General features: G+C 37.3%; 3 protein-coding genes across 6 annotated transcripts; 1 reads left to right on the forward strand and 2 right to left on the reverse strand.

Annotated features, from left to right (window-relative positions):
• The first annotated feature begins 1,267 nt into the window (after positions 1-1,267).
• Positions 1,268-13,783, forward strand: LOC122649450 (anthranilate phosphoribosyltransferase, chloroplastic-like). 3 transcript variants are annotated; one of them, XM_043842618.1, is made up of 11 exons: positions 1,268-1,374; positions 4,091-4,315; positions 4,409-4,552; positions 4,797-4,958; positions 6,468-6,551; positions 8,323-8,511; positions 11,325-11,415; positions 11,578-11,637; positions 11,806-11,924; positions 13,208-13,381; positions 13,490-13,783. In XM_043842618.1, the coding sequence occupies exons 2-11, from the start codon at positions 4,124-4,126 to the stop codon at positions 13,520-13,522; spliced, it is 1,248 nt and encodes a 415-aa protein (XP_043698553.1). In that variant the 5' UTR covers positions 1,268-1,374; positions 4,091-4,123; the 3' UTR covers positions 13,523-13,783. The 3 variants fall into 3 exon arrangements, with proteins under 3 accessions (XP_043698553.1, XP_043698552.1, XP_043698554.1); XM_043842617.1 differs by lacking the exon at positions 1,268-1,374 and adding an exon at positions 1,719-1,737; XM_043842619.1 differs by lacking the exon at positions 1,268-1,374 and adding an exon at positions 1,719-1,737 and having other exon boundaries at positions 13,247-13,381.
• Positions 13,784-15,532: 1,749 nt separating this feature from the next.
• Positions 15,533-18,024, reverse strand: LOC122652569 (F-box/kelch-repeat protein At1g30090-like). Its single transcript, XM_043846353.1, has 2 exons — positions 17,944-18,024; positions 15,533-17,517 (listed from the first exon to the last, which is right to left on the reverse strand). Exon 2 carries the CDS (start codon positions 16,923-16,925, stop codon positions 15,705-15,707), a length of 1,221 nt encoding a protein of 406 aa, XP_043702288.1. The 5' UTR covers positions 16,926-17,517; positions 17,944-18,024; the 3' UTR covers positions 15,533-15,704.
• Positions 18,025-21,713: 3,689 nt separating this feature from the next.
• LOC122653280 (cold shock domain-containing protein 3-like) lies at positions 21,714-25,507 on the reverse strand. 2 transcript variants are annotated; one of them, XR_006331728.1, is made up of 4 exons: positions 24,932-25,507; positions 24,295-24,492; positions 21,877-22,269; positions 21,714-21,846 (listed from the first exon to the last, which is right to left on the reverse strand). XR_006331728.1 is itself a non-coding variant. In XM_043847255.1 (3 exons), exons 1-3 carry the CDS (start codon positions 25,445-25,447, stop codon positions 21,955-21,957), a joined length of 1,029 nt encoding a protein of 342 aa, XP_043703190.1. In that variant the 5' UTR covers positions 25,448-25,507; the 3' UTR covers positions 21,714-21,954. The 2 variants fall into 2 exon arrangements, 1 of the variants encoding a protein (XP_043703190.1); XM_043847255.1 differs by having other exon boundaries at positions 21,714-22,269.
• Between the last annotated feature and the right edge of the window lie 710 nt (positions 25,508-26,217).

Raw genomic sequence — 26,217 nt, forward strand, 5'->3', positions numbered from 1 at the left:
TTTGAAGTGCAATGTTGTATTTATAGAGATGGTCAATATTACTTCGTTACTAACACATACAGGGGTAAAACTGTTCAAAAGCCTTTTTTGGAAAACCAGGGGCAAAATTGTTGGATATTGGCCAATCCGTGTTGATATGTCTGTCTTTGAGATGGCCAATACTCAGTCCAATACCGTGCACTAAATCCTTGAAGAATGTTGCTTGACTGCGTGGCCCTGTAGCCGGATCATAGCCTCAAATTCCCAGATTATGCCTGCAACTAGGGAGTGTTTTTCTCCCCTTAAAATTATCGTTTCTCCCCTTTCCCTAATTATCACATTCATTCATTTTCTTAAAAAGTAAGGACTTAGTTTACCTTAAGCCACAGGGAGGTATCTTCATCAATAATCATCATTAGACTTGAATGATCAAGGGTGTTAGGATAGTGGAGGGCATTTTCATATAAAGACAGTAACTATGACTTAGATTTGTGGGTGAACCTGAAAACTTTCTCTACTAAGTAATTTGAGGGCAAAATATGAGATGGTTAAGTTTTCCTTCACCCTTCAATGGTGATGTAACCTCATAATTAGAGTTGTGTCATCTTTACACTCCTACCCTTATTTATGAGGTCAAAAATTATTCATCGCTAATGCAATCTGATGGTACTTTAGTAGAGGGTGAAGGAATTTCAACTGTAATGTGAAATTGCTTTTGCTTTTCATCATTTTAAATTAAAACAAACAAATTTTATTTTATTTTTGGATAAATAAATAAACAAAGTTTTAAGAATCTGTTTACAAGGGAAATAAAGGTAAAAGAGGTGAAATCAAATACTTACAAAAAGTAAAAAAAATTTATACTTTTTTTAGTATCACATGATAGTATAATTAAAACATATTATTTTGGGAAAGTAAAATTTTTTATTTTTAAATTTCATTTTTATTGTACAATCCAATTCATTTAATTTAAAAATATAATAATTTTTTATCTAAAAAATAAGAAAGAGATCGCTGCCTGGCCGCCTGGGCTTCTAGAGTCCACGGGCAAGCTTCTTTTCACCCTGGAGGCCTGGACGGGATTTCAGTCTATGAATGGGGCAGACCGACAGTGCGATACTTTTCTAACAGAACGCGTGTCACACCATAAGAGCGTGAGAGCGTCTTCTTGTAGTCACGCTTCTGGCCCCACATTCTCCACGGGAACATTAAAAACGTTTTAAGAAGAAAGCGACATATAACGCTTCCCAAGCACCAACAACTGATTAAATAGTTTTACGAATCTGAATTAACTGAACTAACCAACCGTCGACGACACACAGATTTCCCGGCGAAAATAGAAAGCTCTACTTTTGGAGTTTCTTTTGCGCCGTGAGAATCGACCAAGTGACCAATGTGAGTTCCTGTTTCATCGTTGAGCTCTTTATAGTTAGTAATTAATTGAGTAATGTAGAAAGTGAGAGTTTTCTTTAGATGATTTCTTCGTATTTATGTAAGATTCGACCAAGAAATATATCCTGTTCCAAAACAAATCATTATCTGTATAATCCTATCTTATTCCCTGCTTTTACGTGATTGAGCTCTGTTACATTGGATCTCCTTTCTACAAAGCAAATGAGGTTTCAATGAGAGTGCAGTTCAAGTTCGGGATGTTTGACAGGGCCAGAACCCATTTCAAGTGTCAATGTTTCTTTGCATCTGTTGGGTCCTTGAGTATCAGAACTGCGTAGCAGTACCTGATTTATATTGGATCAGAGGGTACAAGTATTGGACTTATCTGAGTTTGTTATGTTATTACTCTAATGTAATTTCTACAACTAGCAGGAATTCAGAGTTCACCTTCAGCTGTGGAGTTTGAGTTCTGATGAAGCATGGGAATTCCCTCAAGTAGTAGGAGTTCAATCCAACAGCTCTTGTCAAACATTTTTCTAAAATCGTTAGTTAGTAATCCTAAAGAGACGGGAGCTTCAACTCCCACTACACAAACAGATGCTTAAAATCATTTGGTGGGTCATAACAATATCAAGTTTTGATTTCCAAAACATCTCTTTAATGGAATTCCCAGTTCTAGCACTTTTTAGCGGTATAATTCTAGCTGAAAATTATTGTTGCACCTTTCTATTACCATGCTTCTACATCATTGATGCTCCCTTGGCAAATGTATTTGAATTGTATTTTCTACCCTTCTGGTTCCCTTCCTGGGTGGTAAAGTTATATCAATTTAAGTCCCCTTATCGGTCATTTTGTTTATTAGACCTTGTCATCAAGATGCCTTCTTCAAATGGCAAAACATTTGGAAAGTTTCAGAGAGTTTTTCCCCCTTAAGAGATATGATAGACTTCAAATTGGTATTTGGTTACCTGCCAAGAAAATTTTTAGCTGTTGGACATAAGAAAATTGGGCATATTTGATAGAGATCTTCTTTGTGAATTGGTTGGCTTATGGGGCACAATCATTTGCTTTATATTTTTGGTTGTGATTCTCATTAGGTGACTTTCTTCCTACAAATTGGTGTGCCAATCCCCACCCCTCCATCCCTCTTACTGGTAAGAGAAATTTAAGCAATTTAAAGTTCAAGAAAAAAAAAAAAAGGAAGACAAACTAAAATGTAAAAATTGGAAACCGGTGCGGACGCAACATTGATACCAAATTTACATTAATATTTAAGTATTTGGCACACGTGCAACTCCGACACTGAAGCATCTAGATAACATATCACGACTTCAAAAAGGAAACAAGAAGAATCTCCAACTCAGGAAAATCATTAAGCCAAAAAACTAGGGCCACCCATCCTCCTCTACTACAACCACCTCAATAATAGTGGTTAAGAGACCTCTTTACTATCCTTCTATCAACCTCTTATACAATGTAGCTTCCTCTTGTCTTTGCACCTTTACCCATGCTAGAGCTACTGTGAATTTAGCCCCCTTAGACTTATCCTTCTGAAATACAGGACAGCAAGGTTTAAGATGGTTGTTTTAACCTTCATTATCAACTCATAAAGCTCTTCTGACTGAACAGGGGTCATGTCCCAGTCATCCAAGCGAAATATTCAATATCATGCGGACCTCGGCACAACGGTAAGGTTTCTCTATTGCAACCTAGTGGTCGTGGTTCAAATCAAGGAAACAGCCTCTCCACAAAAGCGGAGGTAAGGCTGCGTATATATGCCCCTCCTCAAACCCCCCAGTACCAGGAGCCTCATGCACTGGCTACGCCCTTTTTATGCTTTTGTCCCACTAAGAGAACAAGACCAAGGTTCTTACTGATTTAAGCACATCCTTCGCTGTGTTGAAATCTCATTTTTCTTCTGCTTAACTTCACTCATTTTCCTCTCCTCAGGTGAAAAACCCCCTCTCCAGCTTCAGACTCCTGAAATTTTTTATTGATGCTGATTTGCAACTTGAACATTTGCTTTTATTAGCAAAATTTAAATATGCGATCAACTCTTTTTTTTTGTTTTTGTGGGTGGGGGGAGGGGCGGCTGGGGATCATCTCATCTGTTGGTTCAATCACACCATCAGTACTGAACCCCATCAGTAAGGCCCACAAGTCAATCAATTTGGATCAAACTGTCTCCTACATTACCAGTGTCATATACTCTGTATTACATGGACTGGATAATGGGAAACCAAATTGATCTGGTTGCTATGCTGTTATCTTTATCTCTCCATAGAATACAAATAATGATAGGCTTAACAATGTCCACTTAGTTTGCTTTGTCTAAGCAAACCATCTAGCAGAGCCCATAAGTTGTTGGACCAGCATAGCCAATAATGGTAAACGATTGCATCAAGTAGACTTTTAGTTGTAGTATTTGAATTGTAACCATTCTGACATTTTCCTGGACCTATTAGTCACTTTCTATAATATGACCTTAGTTGCAGCATTTGGATCAAAGAACAAGATGTCATCTGTTGGATAAATGATTAAGATGTTATACTTGCCGGACCCAGTAAAATTTGTGCTATGTTAAAATTATACTGTTAAAAGACATGTATTTTGAACTTCAAGAAGGTGAAACTTAATGGTTCATTAAATCGTAACGGTATATTGCAATCAGTTGTAAAGCTTTCTGTAAGTCACTCAATTAGTTGGAGTGTCATTGCAGATTGGTGCTCTAACAACCTGAGACAAGGTGGTAATGGCACTGTTAGGGTGTTGTGTTCCAGTTTTTCTATCAATTAACAAGCCTCTGGAGAAGCGACTTGAAATCCAAAAGTGCTTGCCCACCATGCCTTGTACTCAGATAAAGAAAAAGAGCTTCAAAGCTTTGGCGACTGGTTTAGATGGTGCCCCTGGGAATTCTACCTTCTCAACAGCATCAATTACTGAGGTTTGCTACTGGTTTATCACCCTATTTGCTGTTAGTCTAGGTTAGATTTTTCGTGAAGAGTTTTGGTTTGGTGATCAATTTTTGGTATTGCAGTCCATTGCTTCTCTGATAAATGGAGTGGACTTATCTGAAGAGGAAGCCGAAGCTTTTCTTAATTATGTATTGAATGAAGCAAATGACACATTGATCAGTGCCTTTCTTGTTCTCTTGAGGGCCAAAGGAGAGACATTTCAAGAAGTAAGTGTTTAATGTTTGGTCATTGACTCATTTCTTACACTGCCTGCTGATGACATTCCTCATGCAACAGAAGACAAATTTATGAAACTGTATTCTTTGTTTATTTAAGCTGATTTAAGGGAGCTGTAAACTCCACAATTTGGGAAACCTTCCCCCCCCCCCCCCAACTCACAAAAAAATTTAATATTTTTGGGCTACCCTCTCACTTCAAAGAAAGGCGTATTAACATTTTTTTTATGTGCAGATTGTAGGATTAGCAAGGGCCATGATCAACTGCTGTAGGAGGGTCGAAGGGATAGGTGATGTGGTTGACATTGTTGGAACAGGTGGTGATGGGGCAAATACAGTTAACATCTCAACAGGGGCATCTATTCTAGCTGCAGCTTCTGGTGCAAAAGTTGCAAAGGTGCTTCATGTTCATATTACAACTAAAACCAGAACAGTTGAAGTATGGAATGCAGTTGATTGTAACCATGCTTATAACAAGTCATGCTCTTGTCCATTAAGCAATATCTATGTAATTCTTATGGCTATACATCAGAACAGCGTTTTTTAAGGATGGGAGCATTATAGAAGGAAAAAAAAAAAGGGGGGGGGGATGCCTAAACTTATAGAGACTATGAATTTCATTAGAAACATCTAAACATGATATTTTGTTTTACTAAATTGTTAGAGGGTTTCTGCCTTCATAGCATGGTATCTCTCCTTTCTCATTTTTCCTGTTGTAAGTATAAAAGCCTCTGTCTTTTAAGTGCATCTTTAAAATTAAATAACATAGATACTAGTTCTGTAATTCTCTTCCTTCTCCTTCATTCTTCATCTTAACAACTCCCACATGGACTGCACCAGCACAGACAAGGATTATATGGTAACTCAGGTTTAATTTGGTCTTAACTTAATTCCAGCCTCAGCCCACCCTAATGAATCTGAAGATTACACAATGATGTCATCATGTTGTTGATTGTGGCATAGAGGGGACAAGAGGATAATGGGACTAAGGGCTGTGATGAGAAGCTCGTATTTTAATATTTTTAGACAAGCTCAAGTATTTGTAAACATAAAGTGTGCGGTAAACAATGATTATTCTTCCAGAATTTCTGAAGTGGTGTTTCTGAATCTACAACATCATTTTAGTCTATGTTTCTCGGGAATAACCTAAAAACAGAACTGTTCTTGAATGAGTTTCACTTTTTCTGACAACAACCATTATGCCCCACACACTGTCACTTAAATTATATATTATGTTTTCTCCTCCATTAATATGACTGATGCAGGTTTGGTGACAGCGCTGGCATTGGAGTGTCAGATGGGCAGAAATAGTTGATTGAGTTCATTCACATCCAAGGATGATGATGGAGGTATTTGATGGAGGGAGAGAAATGGAGTTCTTTTCTACATTTCTTTATCCTCAAAGGAGAGTTAGCGGACTCTGGGTTCTAAAAATAAATTAATACAAGTGTATTTTGTCTATTAAAATTTGAGGCTACGCTATCCACCAGTAGATGAATTTGTTTAAGAAATTATAATTTTTTTTTATAATTGAAGTGCAGGGAAATTAAGGTAAGAAAAGATAATCTTCAGTATTATAGGTATTGTTCCTCATTGGTTTTGCGAGTGTTATTTGACAAAGAAGAGTCACCCAAACATCCAACTGACAATGAAGAACTGTTTTTATGGCACCATGCTCGAAATTATTTAACATGTTTATAAATTTGTGAAACTTTTTTATGCTAACTGAATCAACTTTATAAGGTCCAATACAGTTTAAAGGTTAAAAAAAAATAAATGGATGTATCATTTTTGAGATATTTTGAATTGAAACAATGCACCTCCCATTAAGTGAAATTTTAAGCTATCTTGGAAGTAGGCTACACAGAAAAACAAGTATGACAATCAGTCTATGTCTGTCTTGCAGCAAGGAAACAGATCCAGTTCTTCTTCTTGTGGAAGTGCTGATGTACTGGAAGCACTGGGAGTGGCCATTGACTTGAACCCTGAGGTTTGCTGAATTGAATTCTGTGAATTAGTTTCTGTTTTTCCAAAGTGTAGATTAATGGACTTTTGTGGAACCCTTCCTCTCTTTAAGATTGCAGAGGGATAAATTGTGTTAATATAGCAATGACACTGTAGAATATATGGTTAAAGCATTACAATAGTCAAGAGAGGATGATGATGGTTAGAGCATTCTAATACAGGATAATAGGCTTCTCTTCTAAGCTTCTTCAAGCAAGAAGCAGTTTTTCACATGCCAGAAGAGGAGTGCGACTCCCATGCACTCTCATATTCATTGTGATGTGTTTTCTGGGTTCATTTGCTTACCCTTCAGGTTTTTGCAAATTACATTCTCTTAAAGAGTTTGTGAACACTTTGTTGGGTTTTGACACACCAAATGGAGGGCTGGTAACAACAGAAGTTCATGAGGCAGTGCTATTTGATGCCATAAGTAGTAGAATATAGAAACCGGTTAAAAAGACACAGAACCAAATGCAACTTCAACATCTATCAAGATCTAAGTTAAAGTCGTCGTTATATATTACAAATTTGTTTGGTTTATGGATAAACTAATAAATAAAGTCATTTAATGTCAAGGTATGAATTGTGATGGCTTTTTTGTAGGCTAATAAGGACAGTCAATGTTTGTCAAGCACCATTGCTTAGGAATAGAGATCTTAGTTGCTGAAGATGTGCATCCTTTTCTTTCCATTTCTAAAAGATGACAGATGTATTGTGTTCACTATTTTATCTGTAAGCAAGAGGGGGAGAAAAGGATCTTCTTCACTTTTTCTTATCATTACGCAGTTACTACAATACTATACTGTTTCATTGCTTCCCCCTCCCCCCGGGTGGTTTTCTGCAAGGAGCCATGCAAACATACAGGAGCAATTAAAAGAAAAAATTCTCATTAATAAACAAAAAAAGGACTACCATTATAGCCTATAGGTATTGCAACATGGGCTAACTTTATTCCTTATCTCTTGTTTTGTCCCCTTTGTTCCTTCCAGGATTCTTTAAACAACCCCCCTCCCAAACTCTTTTTTTTTTTACTTCAATGAGGATTTGATAGCCTTTGGAATGAATCATTAGGAAGCACACATTTCTAAAACAAACAGAGGTCTACTTCAGGTTGAACTACAAAATGAAAAACATATGCCAAAATAGAAGAAAAGTGTATTAGTTCTCAATGGAATCACTTGGGTTTCCACGTTTAAAAAGGTCAAATTAAGTTGTGCTAGTTATTCTCTTCTTCCTTAACAAAAGTGCATAAGCTGCATCATCTTAAGAAAATTTTGAGTATTCACAACTGGGACCTTGTTACTGAAAACTTTCATGAATCAAGTATAACTGTCTAGAGCAACTTCTGGAGGCTTGAAAAAAATATTATTTATAGTGTGGCATGTGAATAGGGTTACACAGAGCTATTACAACTCATCTTAATATTTTTATTAGTTTCTGTCCTAATATCTTAATATTGTTATTAGTTTCTGTCATAATAGGGATTTCTTTCATGAATCACATTGTTTAAAATCAGTACGGTAAACAATGAGGTTTCACTTGAGAAAGTGTTTAGTTTCTGAAATGTTGCTGAAAATATGGAATGGTCTCTTTACACCATTGAAGGCTATGACTTCATACTCCAAAGTCCAAACTCAAATAGAAATGATACAGCTTTGCTACGTAATGCTAAAATTTTATACATCCATCTTGAATTTTTTTAATACATTGTCATATTTTCCCTTATTTTTAACTTCATTTTCTATGGATTGGAATAGGGGCTGAAGAGGTGCATACAAGAAGTAGGGATTGGTTTTATGATGTCCCCAAAATACCACCCAGCAATGAAAGTCATTGCTCCTGTAAGGAAAAAACTTGAAGTGAAGACTGTGTTCAATATCTTGGGTCCTATGTTGAATCCAGCACGGGTTCCTTTCACAGTTGTTGGTGTGTATAACGAAAATATAGTAAGTTCAGTTCCTTCGCTATGTTATGTTGCAGTAATTTATTTATTTCTTTATGGGGCTAGTTGTGTGTGTTGTAGGCGCATCAATTTTGTGCATAAGAGACCCACACTCATAGTGTCCTTTTCTTCTTAAAAACTGGCTGTGGCAGTTGGACATTGCCAACTTGATTTTTTTTTTTCTTTCTTCCTTTTTTCTTGAGACAAGAAGTTATGTCCATGCAAAACACATACTTCATTGGGATCATTTCCCTTCATTTACTTATATTTGGATAGAGGAAGTTTTGGCTGATACTAAGAATCAAAATTTAATTTTAGGGGCAAAGAACGCTACCTGGTCGTGTGGCCTGCGCCCAGACACAGAAGCGCGTGAAAGTACCACGCTGCCCCCATGGAAAGGCGGAAATCCTTCCCAAGGAGATGCTTGCACGCACGCTCCCATTGGCCAGTGCGAGCGTGCAGGCTCTAAAAGCCCAGGCAGCAATCTCTTTCCCTTAATTTATTTGCTTCTTTTCTGAAGATGGCCACTAAATACTAATGAATTATACTTCTATTTCTTTTTTGGGTTTGACATGATTTTATTGAATGTCTTCTCCCATGTAATCAAATTGAAATAGAACAATGCTGTGGGGATTGTTTTTTCTTTTTTATTTATTGGAATTGTGGGAGCTGAAGTACTAGCGATTTCCCTTAGTTCTCAAAATTTCTCGAGATGGATTCATCTATTTCATAACTGTGAAAACAGTTACATTGCTTTCATTCTTGTGGTCTTTATTATTCAAGGATTTTGAAAAATACTGCCACTGGTAGCAACTATTTGATGACTTTGCATACATGCCTAAATAAATCCATGATAACTACTTTTTTTAGATGTAGTTTCCTACCTTTCTGTGAAAGTCCGTTTAAATATGGAGAAAACAAAAACTCAGGTAAAATATTTCCTTAACATACGGGTTTTTTTTTTTTTTTAATGTTGCATTCTTGGCAAAAACTGGTTGTTTCTGAGATCCAGCATTTAAAAAAAAGTGCTGAAGTTGGGCTCAGACCAGCTAATTTACCTGGCTTTTTTTCTCTGTAATCTCAGCTCAGGTTAATCCCATGTAGGTTGGCCAGAGCATCTTTAATCCGTCCAATGTTTTCTATAAATAGACTACTTGTAGGAGTTACCTATAAAGCCCTTAGGGCGAAAACTCTAAGAGAGAGCAGGGCCACAGAGCTCTGCTAGTGAAAAGACTTGGTATGTGGGCTTACTCTTTCTATGTCTTCTCTCCTCTGTAGATAGCTTATTGGTATTTAAACATTCTAGCTGGAGCCACTGAAGAGGCTATTCTAATTGCCTGATTCTGTCGAAATATGCCCTCCTTTCTATTGTTTATACATGTGTTTTTTACTTTTCCTTTTTTTTAATGTATTTGACAGGGTTTTAAGTATCAATCTGTATCATACTATATCGACCAATTCATATCGGTATCGGCAGGTATCAATACGATACTTAAAAAATTAAAACAATTGTATCTTCCTTGTATCGAACGATACAGGTCGATACGGGACCAATACGGGTAAGATACACTCAATATGACTCCTTTAAACCTGCAAAACAGAAACCATGAGTGAGATATGAAATTGAGAGCAACCAAAGGCCTTAGAAACTTGTTTTTCTCTTCGATCCGAGTTGGGGGAAATCATCTAGCATAAAAAAACGACCCTAATCTTCATCAATTCAACAAGTTTGGGGATTTACAGTGCTCAAATCACGGATCAAAACGGATTTGGGCAAAAAATATGTAAAGTTGCAGATCTCATTTCTTTCTCAATTTTTTTTATTTAATTATATATTTTTTGGTTATGCATCACTAGATTAGGTAAAAACAACTTAAATCCTTGCAAAAATTTATATATATTTACATATTGCATAATAAGGTATTTTATGCTTCAAAAGTTGTATTTTGCATGTATCCTAAGCACATCCATGTGTTTCTTGACCATTTTCATGCACATACTTGGGGTATCTTGTGTCTCTTCAATATGATACATCTCTTAAAATCACCCTTCTGATACGATACCCGATACCGATACTTTAAACCTTGGTATTTGATACAAGTTTCTTGATCTCTTTATGAGCGTCTTGTAGTGTGACTATACAACTTTAATAGCCTGACTTTTATTTCCTCTATTCAGATTGATGTAATGATGCAATAGAGACCAGGACCATCCTGAACTAATATCCATGAAGGTCAAGGCCTCAAAGTATGAGGAGAACCCCCATGCATTGGAAGCTTGCATTATGTCTACATAATCATGATTCCTAATAATGCTTTAGAATTTTTTCTTTTCCTCTCATTCTGAAAGAGCAGGTTCTGGCTCACAGTGTTGTCTATGTCTTATGCATTTAGAACTCCTTGTGTGTTCCCTCATACATTCGCCTTGCAAAACATTGGTGGAGAACAAGCAGATACAGTTTCGTACGTTTAATTGGTTCTATGCTGTGTTCTCTTGACAGCTTGTGTGGCCAAAATTGTATCAACACAAGCTCAGTCATTTTTATTAGAATTCAACCCTCCCTACCTATCCTTTGCTTACTTCCTGGTTCTCTTTCTAATTAATTTATGATGGATATATGTTCTGTCATGGTTTATTCTTTTATACTTGAATGAAATGATATATCTCTTTGGAGCTTGCAAATTTCTCTTCTTTTGTAGCTTTGGACAGGCTTGAAATATACATTTCTTGCAACTCATTGCTAACCTGTTCAATTGCTTTTGGTCCCTTCACTAATAATATTGCATTTAAGAACATTTATTCTTTATTCTTGGACAGGTCACGAAAATGGCTAAAGCACTACAAAGGTTTGGAGTAAAAAGAGCATTAGTTGTTCATTCAGAGGGTTTAGATGAAATTAGTCCTCTTGGTAAATCCATTTCTTTTTATATTTAGGCTTGGGCCTAATTAGATTATCTCCATTCCTTGCTGTGACAATGAACTCTGCTCTGATCTTTCCAAAGCTATTTCCTTTATTGTCACATCTTTGGTATGTTTTTCTTCAAATTGATGGCTTGTACTGTGTTGATAGGACCTGGACTAGTGGTGGATGTTACTCCTGAAAAGATCGAGAACTTTCCATTTGATCCATGTACCCACCATCTTGTCAACTCTTTCGCCATCTCTGCGTCTGTATGCAGGCTTGTGCACACATGTGTGCGTGCATGTGCATATTTGTATCCATGCAGATGTTTTATTTTTGTATTTATCTGAATCTACTGTACTAACAGTTGTGTCTTGTAATCAATCTACTGTACAGTGGAGTTTGGTATTCTTCGCTGCAGCCTAGAAAGTTTGCGGGGGGGAGGCCCGGAGTATAATGCAAAGGTACTAAGGTGTGCACTATCTGGTCAGAGAGGCCCTATTGCAGATGCATTTGTAAGTTTCAATCCCTGCTTTGTGAACTACTTGCTCCTTGGTACTTGTTTAGTAAGGTAATTCATCACCAATCTAACAAAAGAAAAGGAATACTGAGCATGTTCAGCTTTCTTAGGCTGAGCCCTATTTTTCAGCCAGGTGATGAGATGACATGGCAAATTCAGACAATTCTTCTGACAGGCATTCCAGGTTGGCCATATCTACAGTGCTTATGGCCATGTCAACCTTATCCCACATAGACTTCCCTCTACACAAGAGTCAATAGAATCTTTTTAGTTTCTCAAAAAGGGCTAGAAAAGATAGTTCTGTGCACGTAGTAGATAATTGTTGGGCTGGAAATTGCTGCAGACATGGTGAATTGGTGAATACATGTAACCTTTCAAACAGCCGTCCGAGCTGTCCACGTATAGATGTTTGAGCCTTCCAGTATTCTCTGGATTGGATTTCCAGAACATAGTTGTCAAGGCGCCTAGGCAATCCAAGATGTTGGAGGGCCGCCTAAGCGCATGGGCGACAAGGCGCCACCTAGTCACCCTAGTATTTTGTATGTCTCTGTTATATCTAGTAGGCAATAATATAATTATGCTTACAACATTCCAACAACAATACAGATTGAATCTATGCATTAATTTGCCATTATATTTAGCTACATCATTACAGCATTACAGCAACAACATTATTTAGAGGAAAGAAGAAAAAAAACAATAGATATTTTTTGGACAAGAGATTGCTGCTTGGTCCTGTAGGCCCTGCACCAGCGTGGGGGCCAATGAGAGCATGCGCAAGGGCATCAATATGGATGGAATTTTTATTTCAGGAAGGGCTGGGAGGTAACTCCTGTGTCTGGGCGCAGGGGGCCACATAACCAAGCAGCGTTCTTTTTCCTTTATTTTTTTTAGGTATTAAATGATCCCATGCTTCTCACCTATACACAAACTTGTGCACAAGTCAATAAAAATGTTAGAAACGATATTATTTAGAGGGGAAAAAAATCAACCGCCTAGGGACCTAGGCGTCCCAAGGAACCCGCCTGGTTAAGTTAGAATAAGGCAGGCGACTGCCCAGCCCTTGGAAATTCACCCGATACCTATGCGACGCCTTGACAACTATGTTCCACAATCCAAATAACTTACCCTATCTAACAGAACTGTCACATCACCAAGTCCTTGTGTTTTCCAATGATTGTATATTAGGTGTTATTTAATATTGCCCAATGAATCAATCACTAAATTGTATTTTATCCTTTTAATTATTTTTTAGTATTACTTGTATTGATGGATCAGTCATTTAATCTGAATGATTCTCTCCGAAAAATCAATAAGGTTCTAAATGCTGCAGCAGCCCTCCTGGTCAGCGGGTGTGTGACCAGTTTAGCTGAAGGTGTTGTTGTGGCTCGTGAAACACATCTCTCAGGGAATGCCCTCAAATTACTCGAATCTTGGATAGATATCTCTAACGTAAGTAATGATTGCTTCTGGATCTTTGAGTTAGTTAATAGACTGATGATCATCTTCTAACTCTTAAGGTCCTCTCCATTCCTCTTTGCTTTTGTCTGGTGGTTACAGAAAGTGAAAGAAGGTGCAATCACAGTTGCTTGATTTTTGGCCAAATGAGTTGGTTATTGTATCCCATTGTTCAGTATCGCTTTCTCAAGCTACATCTTTCACTGAGAGAGTATGCATTTAAGCTGCCGGATGATTGCATCCATTTTCTTTTCATATTGATCACTTGCATACCGTAAGCTGCGAATGATTTGCAGGTAAACATTTGTGAAGGATGGGGATGTAAAAAATACCATAGTAATGACTATAACTTATAAACTATCTTTTTTTTTTCATATTAATAGATTTGTTCAGTAATATTGTTGTTGGCCAAGTTTCACTCTTTTTTTTCTGGACTGTTAAAATTACAATATTTTCGACATTTATACTCTATAACAGAACCTCCTTCTGACCCTTGTTTATGTTAATTTTCCTATCCAAAAATAAGGATGATATTTAATTGGCTTTCAGTGAATGACATCAATAGAAGATCATATATGCCATCTCCACTTTGCTTACCTCTGGGTTCACCGTTCACCTTCTTGACCTGCGTTGAAGCCTTAAACCTTTTAGGTTTCCTTACAGCACTTTTCGCATCCAGGTGAGACCCATTTAAAGGAAAATTTTCAGGTAAATCAGTTATAAGAAGATTTAATTTTAAGTGGTTTTTGTAGAAAAATACACAACCTATGATCTGAATTGAATCATTCATTAACTTTTTGCTTTTGCTGGTGAAGATCAATAACCAGCATCTCAAAACGCGGAATTGGGGATCGAATCGGTCCCTGCCAATTATCGGCAAGAATCAATCCCAAGAACTCTAGAATTGGCCCTCAAATTTGAAAACTAAGCGGTACTCCTTTAATATTTTCCCCCCCTCGAAGAAATCTTTTTGAAAGTACATTTTATCGAGCAAACAAACATTCCAGCTAACATTTGAAAACCAAGGGCATAAAAATACAGCACACTTCATCAGATACTTACAATGTCAAAATTATATCTTGTCTAAGATCTCATTTTCACACGAATATATAATCTCTTTAAGCTTAATTCACCAATCCTTCTCTAGACATTTTTGCCCAATCAATTTGGACATCATCCTTGAACCATATGAAAATATAAGCAGTACTAAGTTTGGTGTGTAACATGTCAACAAAAGTCCGCAGGAAGTTATGTAGTCGTAGGCACATCTCTTGATAGTTCTGTAATAGATTCATATAACTTGTTGACTTCGGCATAAATCACTATCAAGAACTCATAATATTGGAATTCACCCAATATGTGGGCATTTGATTATAATAGTGGACAATAATGTCCAGTGAACTGATAAGCAAATCCGCACACAAGGTGACGATTAGAAAAGGAGGGGTGGACCCTGTGACTGATATGGTCAAGTGCTCACTTGCTGGACACTGTTACGGGTTCAAGTCCTGGAAACAGGGGCAAGGCTGCGTACATTTGACCCTCCCCAGACCCTGCTAAACGCGGGAGCCTTGTGCACTGGGTACAGCCTTTTTACCAAGCAGTAACATAGGGTGACTCAGCTAATGTAATAGATTGAATGAGGAATTCTTCAGAATAGCCTTGAGGCTATACTCACTATATCAGGCCCACCAGGCATCTAGCTTCCTAAATGAATTCCCCAGTTCCAATAGAAGCCAAGAAATGCAAATGAGATGGCTGATGAACCAGCAAAACAGGATTGTGTTCTGTCCTATGATATATCATGGGAATGATGTCCCTCTGAGTGTGTTTAAGATTTCATGGGTGATGGTTGTTTGTATACTTACTCTGGTTTTAGCCCTTTGCTACTTTCACTTTCGGAGTTTGTAACTAAATTATTGATCTATATAAATATAACTTTAATTATCCCAAAAAGTGAAAATCCCATACGTATATACATTCATTCATTCATGCATCCATACATGCATATGCAAACATAACATTTTTCACTGATTTGTGCACATATAGATAATGGTATCAACTTAGCCCTTTTCATGACGGTTCTACCATGTTCCCAACAGCATTTTGTAAGTTAGAAAGCAAATGATGATTGAGTAAACAATGTAAGATCAAACCAACTCAGAGTTACTGAGTCATATCATTCATTATTCTAAAACAAGTTTAGTCAAGATGACTACTAAAAATGTAAAATCCTTAATTTATACAGTTTTACAGCTCTGCAAATTTGGGATTACAAAACATTGAAGAAGAAGCAAAACAGGGGGAAGCAAAAGATCTAAGCGAACAGAACCTGTGAGCTTGATGGTGTCAAGTCACGGAAGGCTTCTGGTGCATCTAATACTTGCCACTGGACAGAGAAGTTCTGCTTCTTTCCAGAACTGCAGCTAAAGCTCAGCCACCGGATGTGACCCACTGCAACATAAAGGTTGCGACCTACAACATAGATCCTGCAGTTACTGGAGTTCACAGAGAGAGGCTTGCATATCTGCTCTGGTACAGGGGGACCTGTGACTGTGTCCCAGGAATCCGTTTCCACATCATAAACCTTCAGCTTCATTCTCTCATGCTCAGAAACCACAAACAAATGGCCATCAACCACCACACTGGAACCTGTCCAGCCTTCTCTAAGCCCAACAGCCATATTCTCCCAATTGTTAGATACAGGGTCATATACCTGACCTCTAGGAGAGAACAAGAAAGGCCAGATCCAGCCTTCAGTCACTAGAAGCTTTCCATTTAGAACAGCAGCATCATAGGATGCCATGTTGGTGCGCATGTTTGCAATGGGACGCCAATTCCCTTTGGCAGGGTCAAGAACCTCAGCTGAGTCAAGCTCAAAGAGATCTGTGCTGTTCCCTCCAGCAGCATAAATCAACCCATCAATCACTCCACTTGTAAAGAAAGACCTCGCAGTAAGCATCTGGTTCATCACAGTCCAACGGTTTCTGTGCATTTCATATTTTAGGACAAGGTCGAGTGGGCAATCAATATCAGAGACCATGCCCCCACAGACAAAGAGGATACCCTCATGGGGAATGGACACACATCTACATCCATGAGGACATACACGGTCCTTGCAAGGCATGGCAGGGATGGTGTGCCAAGAGTAGCTGGCAAGGTCTAAGACCTGCCACTGGATCCTTCCTGTGCATTTGTGGAAGGCTAAGATGAAGAGCCAGGGGTTTTTGAAACCTAGCTCCTTCCTTCGGGTGAAGAACCGCTCTTTATTACCTAACAGCATATGCCATCGCTTGCACACAGCTCTGCAGGCCGGGTGGCTCTCAACTGGCAGGCGGAGGAGGCAGTTGAGGGCAATATCATCAGGAAGGCCAGGAATAAGAGATACGCCACCCAGTGAGAGCGCCATTTCTGAAGATGCAGACAGGAAAGAAGGTGATTGGATTAAAGCCAGTCTAAATTTGGGCGATAATGTCATTTGGGAATCTCCTAGCCTATGTACTGGAGATTGTTGGGATGAAACTCGGACACGCTGCATCTTTCTCTCTTGAGAAAAATTCTAGACCCTTTCAGCACTTGGAGAGGTCTTCACCAAACAACATATATGTGTTGTTTCTTATGTGATTGAAAACCTGCATCTAATAATACCAATCCACAGATTTCATCACCCAACCATAGTAAAAAATCTGTGTCCAACTACCCAATTCTTCATGTTTGCAGTCGTTTGGCTTCCTGTCAGGAAAACAAGTCCTATACCAAATGTATTTTCACAAATAAAAGTTCTTTCTCCTCCACAGCCTCTTTATCCCACTACCAATGACTCAGAAACACAAAGCACAAATCGCATAAGATACATAATAAATATTCATAAGTCAAATACATACATAGAAAAGAAAATGCCTCAAAGGTTTTTATGATACTCTGCTTCTAACATTTAGGGTTGTGAAAATTAATATACAAGACCAAAACATTTGCAGCTCCTATCCTCTGTAACTGTTCTTCAGAAACTTACAAACACTGGGACAGAGAAAAATTATTCCAAAATCCTCTTAACGTACATCTTACCAACATCCACAGTTTCTGTTGTCTAACAAACAGCAACGGGATAATACTGTCTCCTCTGCATTAACCTAAAACGAATATTAAAGCAATCAGTTAAACGTTCTGCACTTCAGGTTTTCTCTTTCAATTGCCAAAAGCATATAAACTGAAAAAACAACCACAAACAGCTTCTTTTCCTTTCTAGCCACCCTAAATACCAGCCCAAGCTCCATCAAAATTACAAACCAAAAAGCTCTGCCCAAAAAAGAAAATGAAGAAAAGGAGAACCCAAAGGCAGCAACTTTTTCATCTTTTTAATGCTACGAACACGGAATCAACTCCTTAGAACATCCACAACAGAATAACAAAAGGACCCAATTCACGAAACGACATAAAGATGGAAATTCTCTTCTTTATATAAAGCTAGAACTCCAAAACAACAGTACCCAGAAGCTCTATCTTCCAATAATTTTAGAAATTTACAGAAAATGATAAATCACATAAGAATCACTTACAAAGAAGAACAATAACTGAAGAGAGTGCAATTCCTTGTTCTGCCAAAAATTATTCAACCTTCAAGAACAAAGCGTTAATAAGCTAAGCTGGTCATGTCAACTTAACAGAAACCCCAAGTGATTCTCTCTCGTAAGAGGAGAATCAAATGAGCACTTCTTCTCCTTTCCCCTCTTTATATAGACACTGTCTGTCATAATCTCTGAAGAATAAAATTTCGGAAGCTTTCTGCGATGGCTTTGATGAAAAGCAGAGGATGAGACCACGAGGAATCTGAGCTCATCCCGCTACAAGCAAGCCTATCGTACTTAAGCTACTCCTTAGCCCTTGTATCACAGAGATTGTTCGATCAATGGGATCCACTTTAGATGATTTTTTACTTCTTTGATAAAAATTTCAGTTTGGTTGAACAGTTTGAGCCATTTGATTTTTATGATCATGGAATGGAGCCATGTTTTTATCTATGGGAAGTTTGTTAGGTGGAGCCCACAAGATGGATGCTTGGGATTGGCAAGAATACTGCCTCCTTGCGGAGTTGTTAAGTAATAAAGTTTTAAATAAATTTTACCAAAAAGATAATAAATAAATTTTCATGTCACACGTGTCGATTATTTTTATAAGGGTCATAAGCTCTAACTTTAATTTATTAAAATTTCGGTTTAGCACCATTGACAGAGATAATCTTTTTCACCAGCAAACCCAAAAAGATAATCAACTGAAAAGCGTATACCAACAAACTTTGGTATTGAATGGGATTGAGTTCTCTGTCCTGCTGATAGTGTATGCTAGTACCTCCATGTATTTAACTCTCTCCTCTCATAATAAAAGATAGTTATGTCATTTCACAAGGAGGTTTGAATATTTTTTTCTCCTAACTGTACATTATGAATAAAAAAAAAATCACAATCAAGCCATTTGATTAAACAAACTTAAAAGACAATGACTCTATATTTGCCATGTCGGAGTTCAACTAGAGTTTGGAAACACAAGTAAAGGCAGAATTAGGGTCCTCTATTCATCCAACGGTTGGATTGACCAAGTCAATATGTAGGTTTAATCAAACAATTCAAACTAATCAACATTCAAATTTAGTAAAATTCGTCTTCTCTTCCTTATCAGCTATTTTAATCTATTATCAAAAAAAAATCATACACTTAAAAATCTAACATCTTTCTTAGCAACAAATAAAAAAAGACTCTAACATCTTATTCACATTTGTTACAAGGGTCCAAAAATTATTTGAAAAGGTCAATATTTTTGGGATTTGTTTTTGACAATCGGAATGTTGAGGGTGGGAAACATCAAGGGAAATAGCTCCCCTATATAGTGTTTCATAAGTTAAGATCTTTGGCACATACGAGTGAGGTGCCAACACTTGTCCCACTTATTGTCATTTAAATGATAAAAAGAATATTTATAAAAGCAGAAGGAACAGATGTTGACACCTAATCCATACGTGCTAGGGATCCAAAATCGCGTTTCATGGTCATGAAATTTGTCTCACCTAAACAAAATTTCTGATTGGTTGTTCTCTATGTTAAAATTTAGTTTTTGTTTTCATAATTGATTTTGGGTTTTGAAAACCAGGTTGGTTTCAATTTAAACAAAAAGAAAAACAGTTCTATTTGATTTTGGTTTTCAGTTTCATTCATTTTTTGACACCCTATTATATAATTTATTTATTTTTTTTGTAAAAACCCTTAATATATAACTAATATGTATAAAATGGTACCAAGGTTACATCTTGGATTATGAGAAGACAAGGAAATAGTGTTTTTTCCCTTCTCTCTCATCCCTTTTGATGACCGGACATGAAAACGGCTTATACCAGTAATTAGGGCCTTTTTCGGATGCACACCACATTTTGGGCATACCAAAAGGGAAAGTAACTTCTGGTAGACTTTCCATTAAAAAAAATGGCAGCAGATCACTGTTTGGCCATGCACGGGCCAATGAGAGCACACATAAGGCTATCAACATAGGTTGGATTTTTACTTTTTTGAAGGGTAGAACAGTCATTTCGTGTGATCCATATCCTACATCCGAGTTCAAAATCTATCTTCATAACTAACCATTAAGCCCTAACTAAGCTTCTCTATTTATTAGAATATGTTGATGAATGAAATAGTAACTACATATATTTTAGAAAGTACAACACATATATGAAATTTTATGAACTGATAGAATTCAATGTCCCCTTTTCACATGTCAAGCTTCAAGCCAAATAGAGTCTGCAAAGTGGTGGAATAAAACTTTGAAAAAGAAATGAAAGAAATAAGAATGAATGTTCAATTACAAAAAAATAAGAATGAATGCCAACAGAGACTGACTATGGAGGAAGACCAGCTTACTGATCAATATACTGTTTCAGTCAAAACATCCAAAGATAAATCAGTTTATAGGTAAATTTCAAATGGAGAGCAACAAAACAAACCAAAACCTAATCCATCGACACACCCTTTAACATTCAACATTGAGCATTTCCCATTTATCATTATAAAGAAAGCAAAAAAAAGTGCACGACAAAGGTAGAAAAAAATTGTTCTTAATTCAGTAAGCCCAAACTCAACCCCAACCCCAAGGTTATCCACAAATAACCATTTCAAGTTCAAAATTGAATACACTAATTGTTCTTAACTTAGTAAGGCCACTCTCAACCCCAACCCCAAGGTAATTAACAAATGATCATTTTAATTTCAAAATTAAATACACTAGATTCTAGGAAAGAGATCCAATGGTCAACACCTAGGCTAGAAAGTAGAAACCAGTTCCGCATTTCTTGTAAAAAAGGCATATCCAGTGCACAAGGCTCCCACTATTACAGGGTCTGAGAAGGGTCATAATGCACGCAGCCTTACCCCTGTTTTCACAGAGAGGCTGTTTCCAGACTCGAACCCATGACCACTTTATCACAATGGAGCAACCTTTACCATTGCACCAAGGCCCACCCTCTTCAACATTTCTTATCAACAATATAATTAACAATCTAAGCAACATCTCCTAGTCACAAATCTAACTACCAAAATCATACATACCTCACTTCGCAAATCCATTTCAAATCCTTATTTTACCATTCAAATTCAACTGAGAAATGATTTAATTAGAAACTATATGGAATGGCAATTTTATTCTTTATTTTAAGAAGTTCATTCGTAGGAGGAATCTCAAACAAGTCTGAGGTAATTAAGAAAACACAAGGAAGTTTAGCAAGTATGATTCCAGAATCCTGCACAAAGTAGTTCTACTACATAAATATTACTACATCTAAAAGCAACAAAGACACGTAAGCCGGTCTCTTTGAAATTATGAATAAAACACTCGATTTAAACACCATTATATCTTAAATATGATTATTTAAATCTTGGCATACAAAAATAATATTGACAAAAAAAAATCATTCTTATGTTAGGGTACTTTGAAAAATAAGTAAATCAAGTAATAAATTAATCAAAAGACCAATATCCTATACAAAAAGTTAATGGAAAGGGTCTTTTCTCAGCACAATCATGCAGATACCAAATCCAAGATTATGATAAAAGATGATTACAACATTGAGACACTTGGATGAACCATCAAAGAATACTGCTGCTTCAAAATTCCAACAAAATGAATGACTTTGAATTTAGGAGTGCTAAGTCTTCCTAAATTGACATGAAAAATTGCACTTCCCACTGAATCAGATCCTGAATAAAATCCCAAAACATTAAACATACACACTCATGTAGTCAAAAACTTATTCAGCATTGCTACTTTATGTTTCCTAGCACCATAATAAAAGCCTAAACAACAAAATGTTCTGTCCCACATATTGGAAGTGATTTATTTGTGAATTGTCAGCATATAGAAAGCTCCTAAGTTGATCAATGCTTCAAAGAAATATCATCAGTTGCAGAAATTGTAATGCTTTGCAAATTGCTGCTACATATAATATCAATGTACATGAACCGGAGATGCAGTAACCAGCACTGAAAGCTTCCTATTTACAACCATAACTTTGATACAAACCAAAAGTTCTACCACATGCGACGAACTTTCATATCTTGACCGGTACAGTCTCTGGCCCAATGATCAGGCTTGTTGCACTTGTAACAAGTGCCTGATGAAGCAGACATTCCTCCAGCTCCAGCAGGAGAATCAGATGAAGGCTTGGGGCAGTCCCTAGCCCAGTGGCCGTCCTGCCCACATTTGAAACAGGTTGAAATACTCCATCCATTATGGTTTTTGCTGCTTGCATCATTAAAGCTACTGCAGACCTGTGAAGCACTCATTGGGAGCCCAACTGCTGAAGTTTGTTCACTGCACCATTTGAAGAAACCACAAGAACTTCCCTACATGGTGAAGAAAAGACGTAAACCCCACAGGCTGATGTATTGTCACATGCAAAGAAAATGTAAGGAACTCCAAATTGTTTCCCATTAGCACATAAATGACAATTATTGACCACATATTCAATAACGTATAAAATTAAGATAGGCTGAAAGTGTCAGAGTTTCATTAAGCACTTACAGACAAGGGTCTGTTTTTCTCAAGCAACATAAAGAACAGCTACATGTTCCCTACAAGCTTCTATCATGTGAAAAGAGCCTTTGACATCACTTTGACACATGAAACAGGAGCAAGGATTGAAGTGACTTTTGCAGTCTGACAAGGCAACATCCAAAATAGGAAAATATAGTACTCATATTATTATAATCAATGACATTGTCCAAGACCTAACCCTAATATTTGGGGTTAGATTCATGACATTTCCTAACATCTCTAAGTGGTCATATTTCCCAATCAATAGCATAATATAACAATGAAACTTGGCCTCAGTCCACTGTTCAATCGTTTAACATGGTAACCAATAACCATGAGCTCAAGGGTTCAACCTTAGTTCACCCATAAAGATAAGAAATTAAAACATCAAAACCAAAAAGTAAACCTAAATAATCAAAGTAAAACAGAAAAGGATTTTTAATACTCATTCTGTTTTACGTTTATCATAAAGAAGAAAGGATGGAACCTTAATAGGAAGAGAACATAAAAAGACAGGAAACTAATAACTAGAGGAAAAAGAACAATCAAAGGAATTTGTTTTGGAATTGACAATTGTTTGATGCTCTGAAGAGGAGGCCATACATGCTTGGTAGTGTACAAGGGAGGGTGTTAAGATTTTATCATTAACTGCCAGCATATTTTAATGAAATGGCCATGCACATTTAAATTAAGAGTACGATGTTGTGTTGGTTATATTAAGAAGAGTCCAAATATCAGTGCCCAAGTGACCTCTGATTGTCAACACTGCAAAACCCAAAAGCGAAAAGAGTCCAGATAACATAGTAGGTTAGGCTCATGTTGAAAACCATACAAGGAAAAAATGACATGCTTCTTTTATCTCTACAAGGGGGATATGGATCACAATAAAGGAATCGTAGGAAACGAACTGAAAGTTGAGTTCGCAAGCTTCATCAAGGATGCTAACTTATTGGTTTGGCCTTCAGAAATCCTATTTACACTTGGTCCAGCAACGATAGCGCCACTGCATCAGGTGGCAGATAAGGTGCTGGCAGTTTGTCTTTCCTGTCTTGAGTTAAAAACTCTTTGCATGCATGTAATTGTTTGTTAAAAATTATAAAAATAAGATACGTGTCATATCTCCTCACATAATTGTGCTCCAACCAGTCAGTTTGAACAGCCAAGTGATTAACTGTTTGGAGCAGACAGTTTTTTACCAGTCAATTATTTTTGAAGAAATCCTGGCCCTTTGCATGATAAACCATCTAAGCCTGGCAATCTATGATCTGAATAGTCCAACTGCCAGGTCTGACAGTTCATGAAAACAATGACTGGAGGAGTGACAAACATGCCTCCAAACATTATGGAATTATCAACTATAGCAGGGGTCAACGATGAGCCTAAACATTTTTGCATTTGTTATGAAATCTAAGGCCGTGTTTGATATGCTTTCTATGTCAATTTTGCATTCTCAGATGATAAAAACAACTTTTTTATCATCCTAGAATGCAAAATCGACCTAGAATGCATACCAAACGCTGCCTTAAACAAGATGATCCCCTTTTGTATGTGGTTTTCTGATGAAATTGATCTGATTTAATACTCTAGAGAGATGACAAGTTCTGTGTTGGCAACATGGAACAATGGTATAGAATCAAAAGGTTTCAAAGTCAATCAGTTCGTAGCATAATTGGAGCAATTACTCCCTCCCTAATAATGATTGGACCAGATAACAAGAATGGTCACTTTGGGTTTACTTTTGTCATTAATATTAGCCATTTGTGCATTTCTACACCTAAATATACATCTATTAGTGAACATGCACAGACACACACAATTGCGCATATGCTATATACCTGATTAGCAGGACAACGGTAGAACTGCTGGCCCACATTTTTTCCTGTCTTCGCCGTCAAAACTAAGCAAGAGCCTGCACCACAAGGACACTGAAGATCTGGATATGAAGAGTTTGATGGTTGAATCTGGGCTCCATTGAAAACGGGAGTTCCTGAGGAGTTATCACACCACTCAAAGAAACCACAGCCTCCATTTTCCTGAACATCATTTAATCAGTAAAAGACAAAGATCAACCAGGGAACAATTTAAATAGAAAAAAAAAAAAAGGGACAATTTTATGAAAAAGCAACCTGTGGATTACAATGTTCGTATAAAAGAAACATAAAGAAGAATGAAGCAGACACAACCCGTCCTTTGATGTAAAACGATAAACCAAGCACTTAATAGACAGAAAATATTCAGATCATAGTAGACTAGTAGTGACAGATGCTGGTTAAATTAATTTATTTGAAATAGTTTCCAAGATACATGAAAATTTAAACACGTATATGATAGCTCGGCACCCGTTTATCTAAGGAGAAAATCCGATCAAAAAGAAGAAGAAAATCTAACAATAGACTTCATCAAATATCAAGTTCAAGTTCAGTGAATGGGTTATAATTAAAAGGGAAACTGAGCGCATAAGGAACTTAAAACCTGCCGAACAGGACATTTGTAAAACTTGCGACCACGATTTTTCTCAGTGTTGGCAGTGAGAACCAAACAAGTGCCCAATCCACATGGGCACGGTTTCTCCACCACAGAGGGATCATGATTCTCACGATCCGCTCCTCCTCCTCCTAGGGCACCACAGTCGCGAGCCCAGTGACCCAATTTGCCGCATTTGAAGCAGGAGCCACCGCTGCTAGCAGCTCCACCATCAATGACCGAGTTTCCGGCCTTTGCAGCCCCTTGTGATCTGCTGCGAAGAGGAGTGGAATTTTTGGACTGTTGCTGCTGCCATTGGAGGCTATTGCTGCCTTTAAGAGCGGCAATGTAAGCTCCTTCTTCTTGTTTCTTCTGGAAGGCAGAGGCTTGTGACGCTTGTCCGTCGATCTTTCTACGCTTCCGTGACAGAGCATCTGCCTCAGCTGCTTCCACCAGAGATAAGAACGTGCCGTCGTCGTCGTCGTCGTCATCGTCCACGAAGACTTTGTCTCTTCCATTAAGCATTTCTGATTCTCTTAAGCCTTCTTTGGTTCTTCTCCCCTCTTCTGTTGCCCTTACAAACTTCGGTGTTTCGACCACAAAAAAAAAAATAAACTTGTGTGTTTCTATAATTTTTTCACATTTGGAGCCTTTTCTGTTTTCTGTCTCCCGCCTTTATCTCATTGGGTCCCACTTTTGTCCATAATGCCAATCTATTGTTATTGGATTTAGCCATGTGTCGAAACAGATTTTCGATTAACGGAATCTTTTGGTCCCGGTTACCCAATACGGATTACCGTGCCACCAAATTCCACTCCTGGCCTTGACCGGACCTTTATCCCCTGTAATTCCCTATCCCGTCCAATTTCCGTAATGCCCCTAACAATGGTGATGCAATGATCGTTCCATCCCTACCCAAACACACTGTCTAGATGAGGTCCATCCCCCATCTTATTACAAACACTAGGGAATTGGATCGGGCAAGGACTTGCGGGGAGATAATTTTTCATCTTAAGTCCATTTGCCACTAACTTGAGATTTTCCCGGTAAAAAATTATTTGAATTTTTTGGGAAAAATATAAAACATATTGAAATTTTTATTGAATGGTTTTTATATGAATAATTATACCACTCTCTTTTTGCAACATTATGATTGTTTTCTTAATTAAATCTTTAATTGTGGGTTTTTTTTTGGATAACAATCTTTAATTGCGGGTTAACCTGTGTAATTTTATCTACCTCATTATTACTATGATTTAAATGCATTTCATCGTTCTTTATGAAATGGCTTTGTT

This window comes from Telopea speciosissima, chromosome 2, assembly GCF_018873765.1.
Source record: "Telopea speciosissima isolate NSW1024214 ecotype Mountain lineage chromosome 2, Tspe_v1, whole genome shotgun sequence".
Classification (NCBI taxonomy): domain Eukaryota; kingdom Viridiplantae; phylum Streptophyta; class Magnoliopsida; order Proteales; family Proteaceae; genus Telopea; species Telopea speciosissima.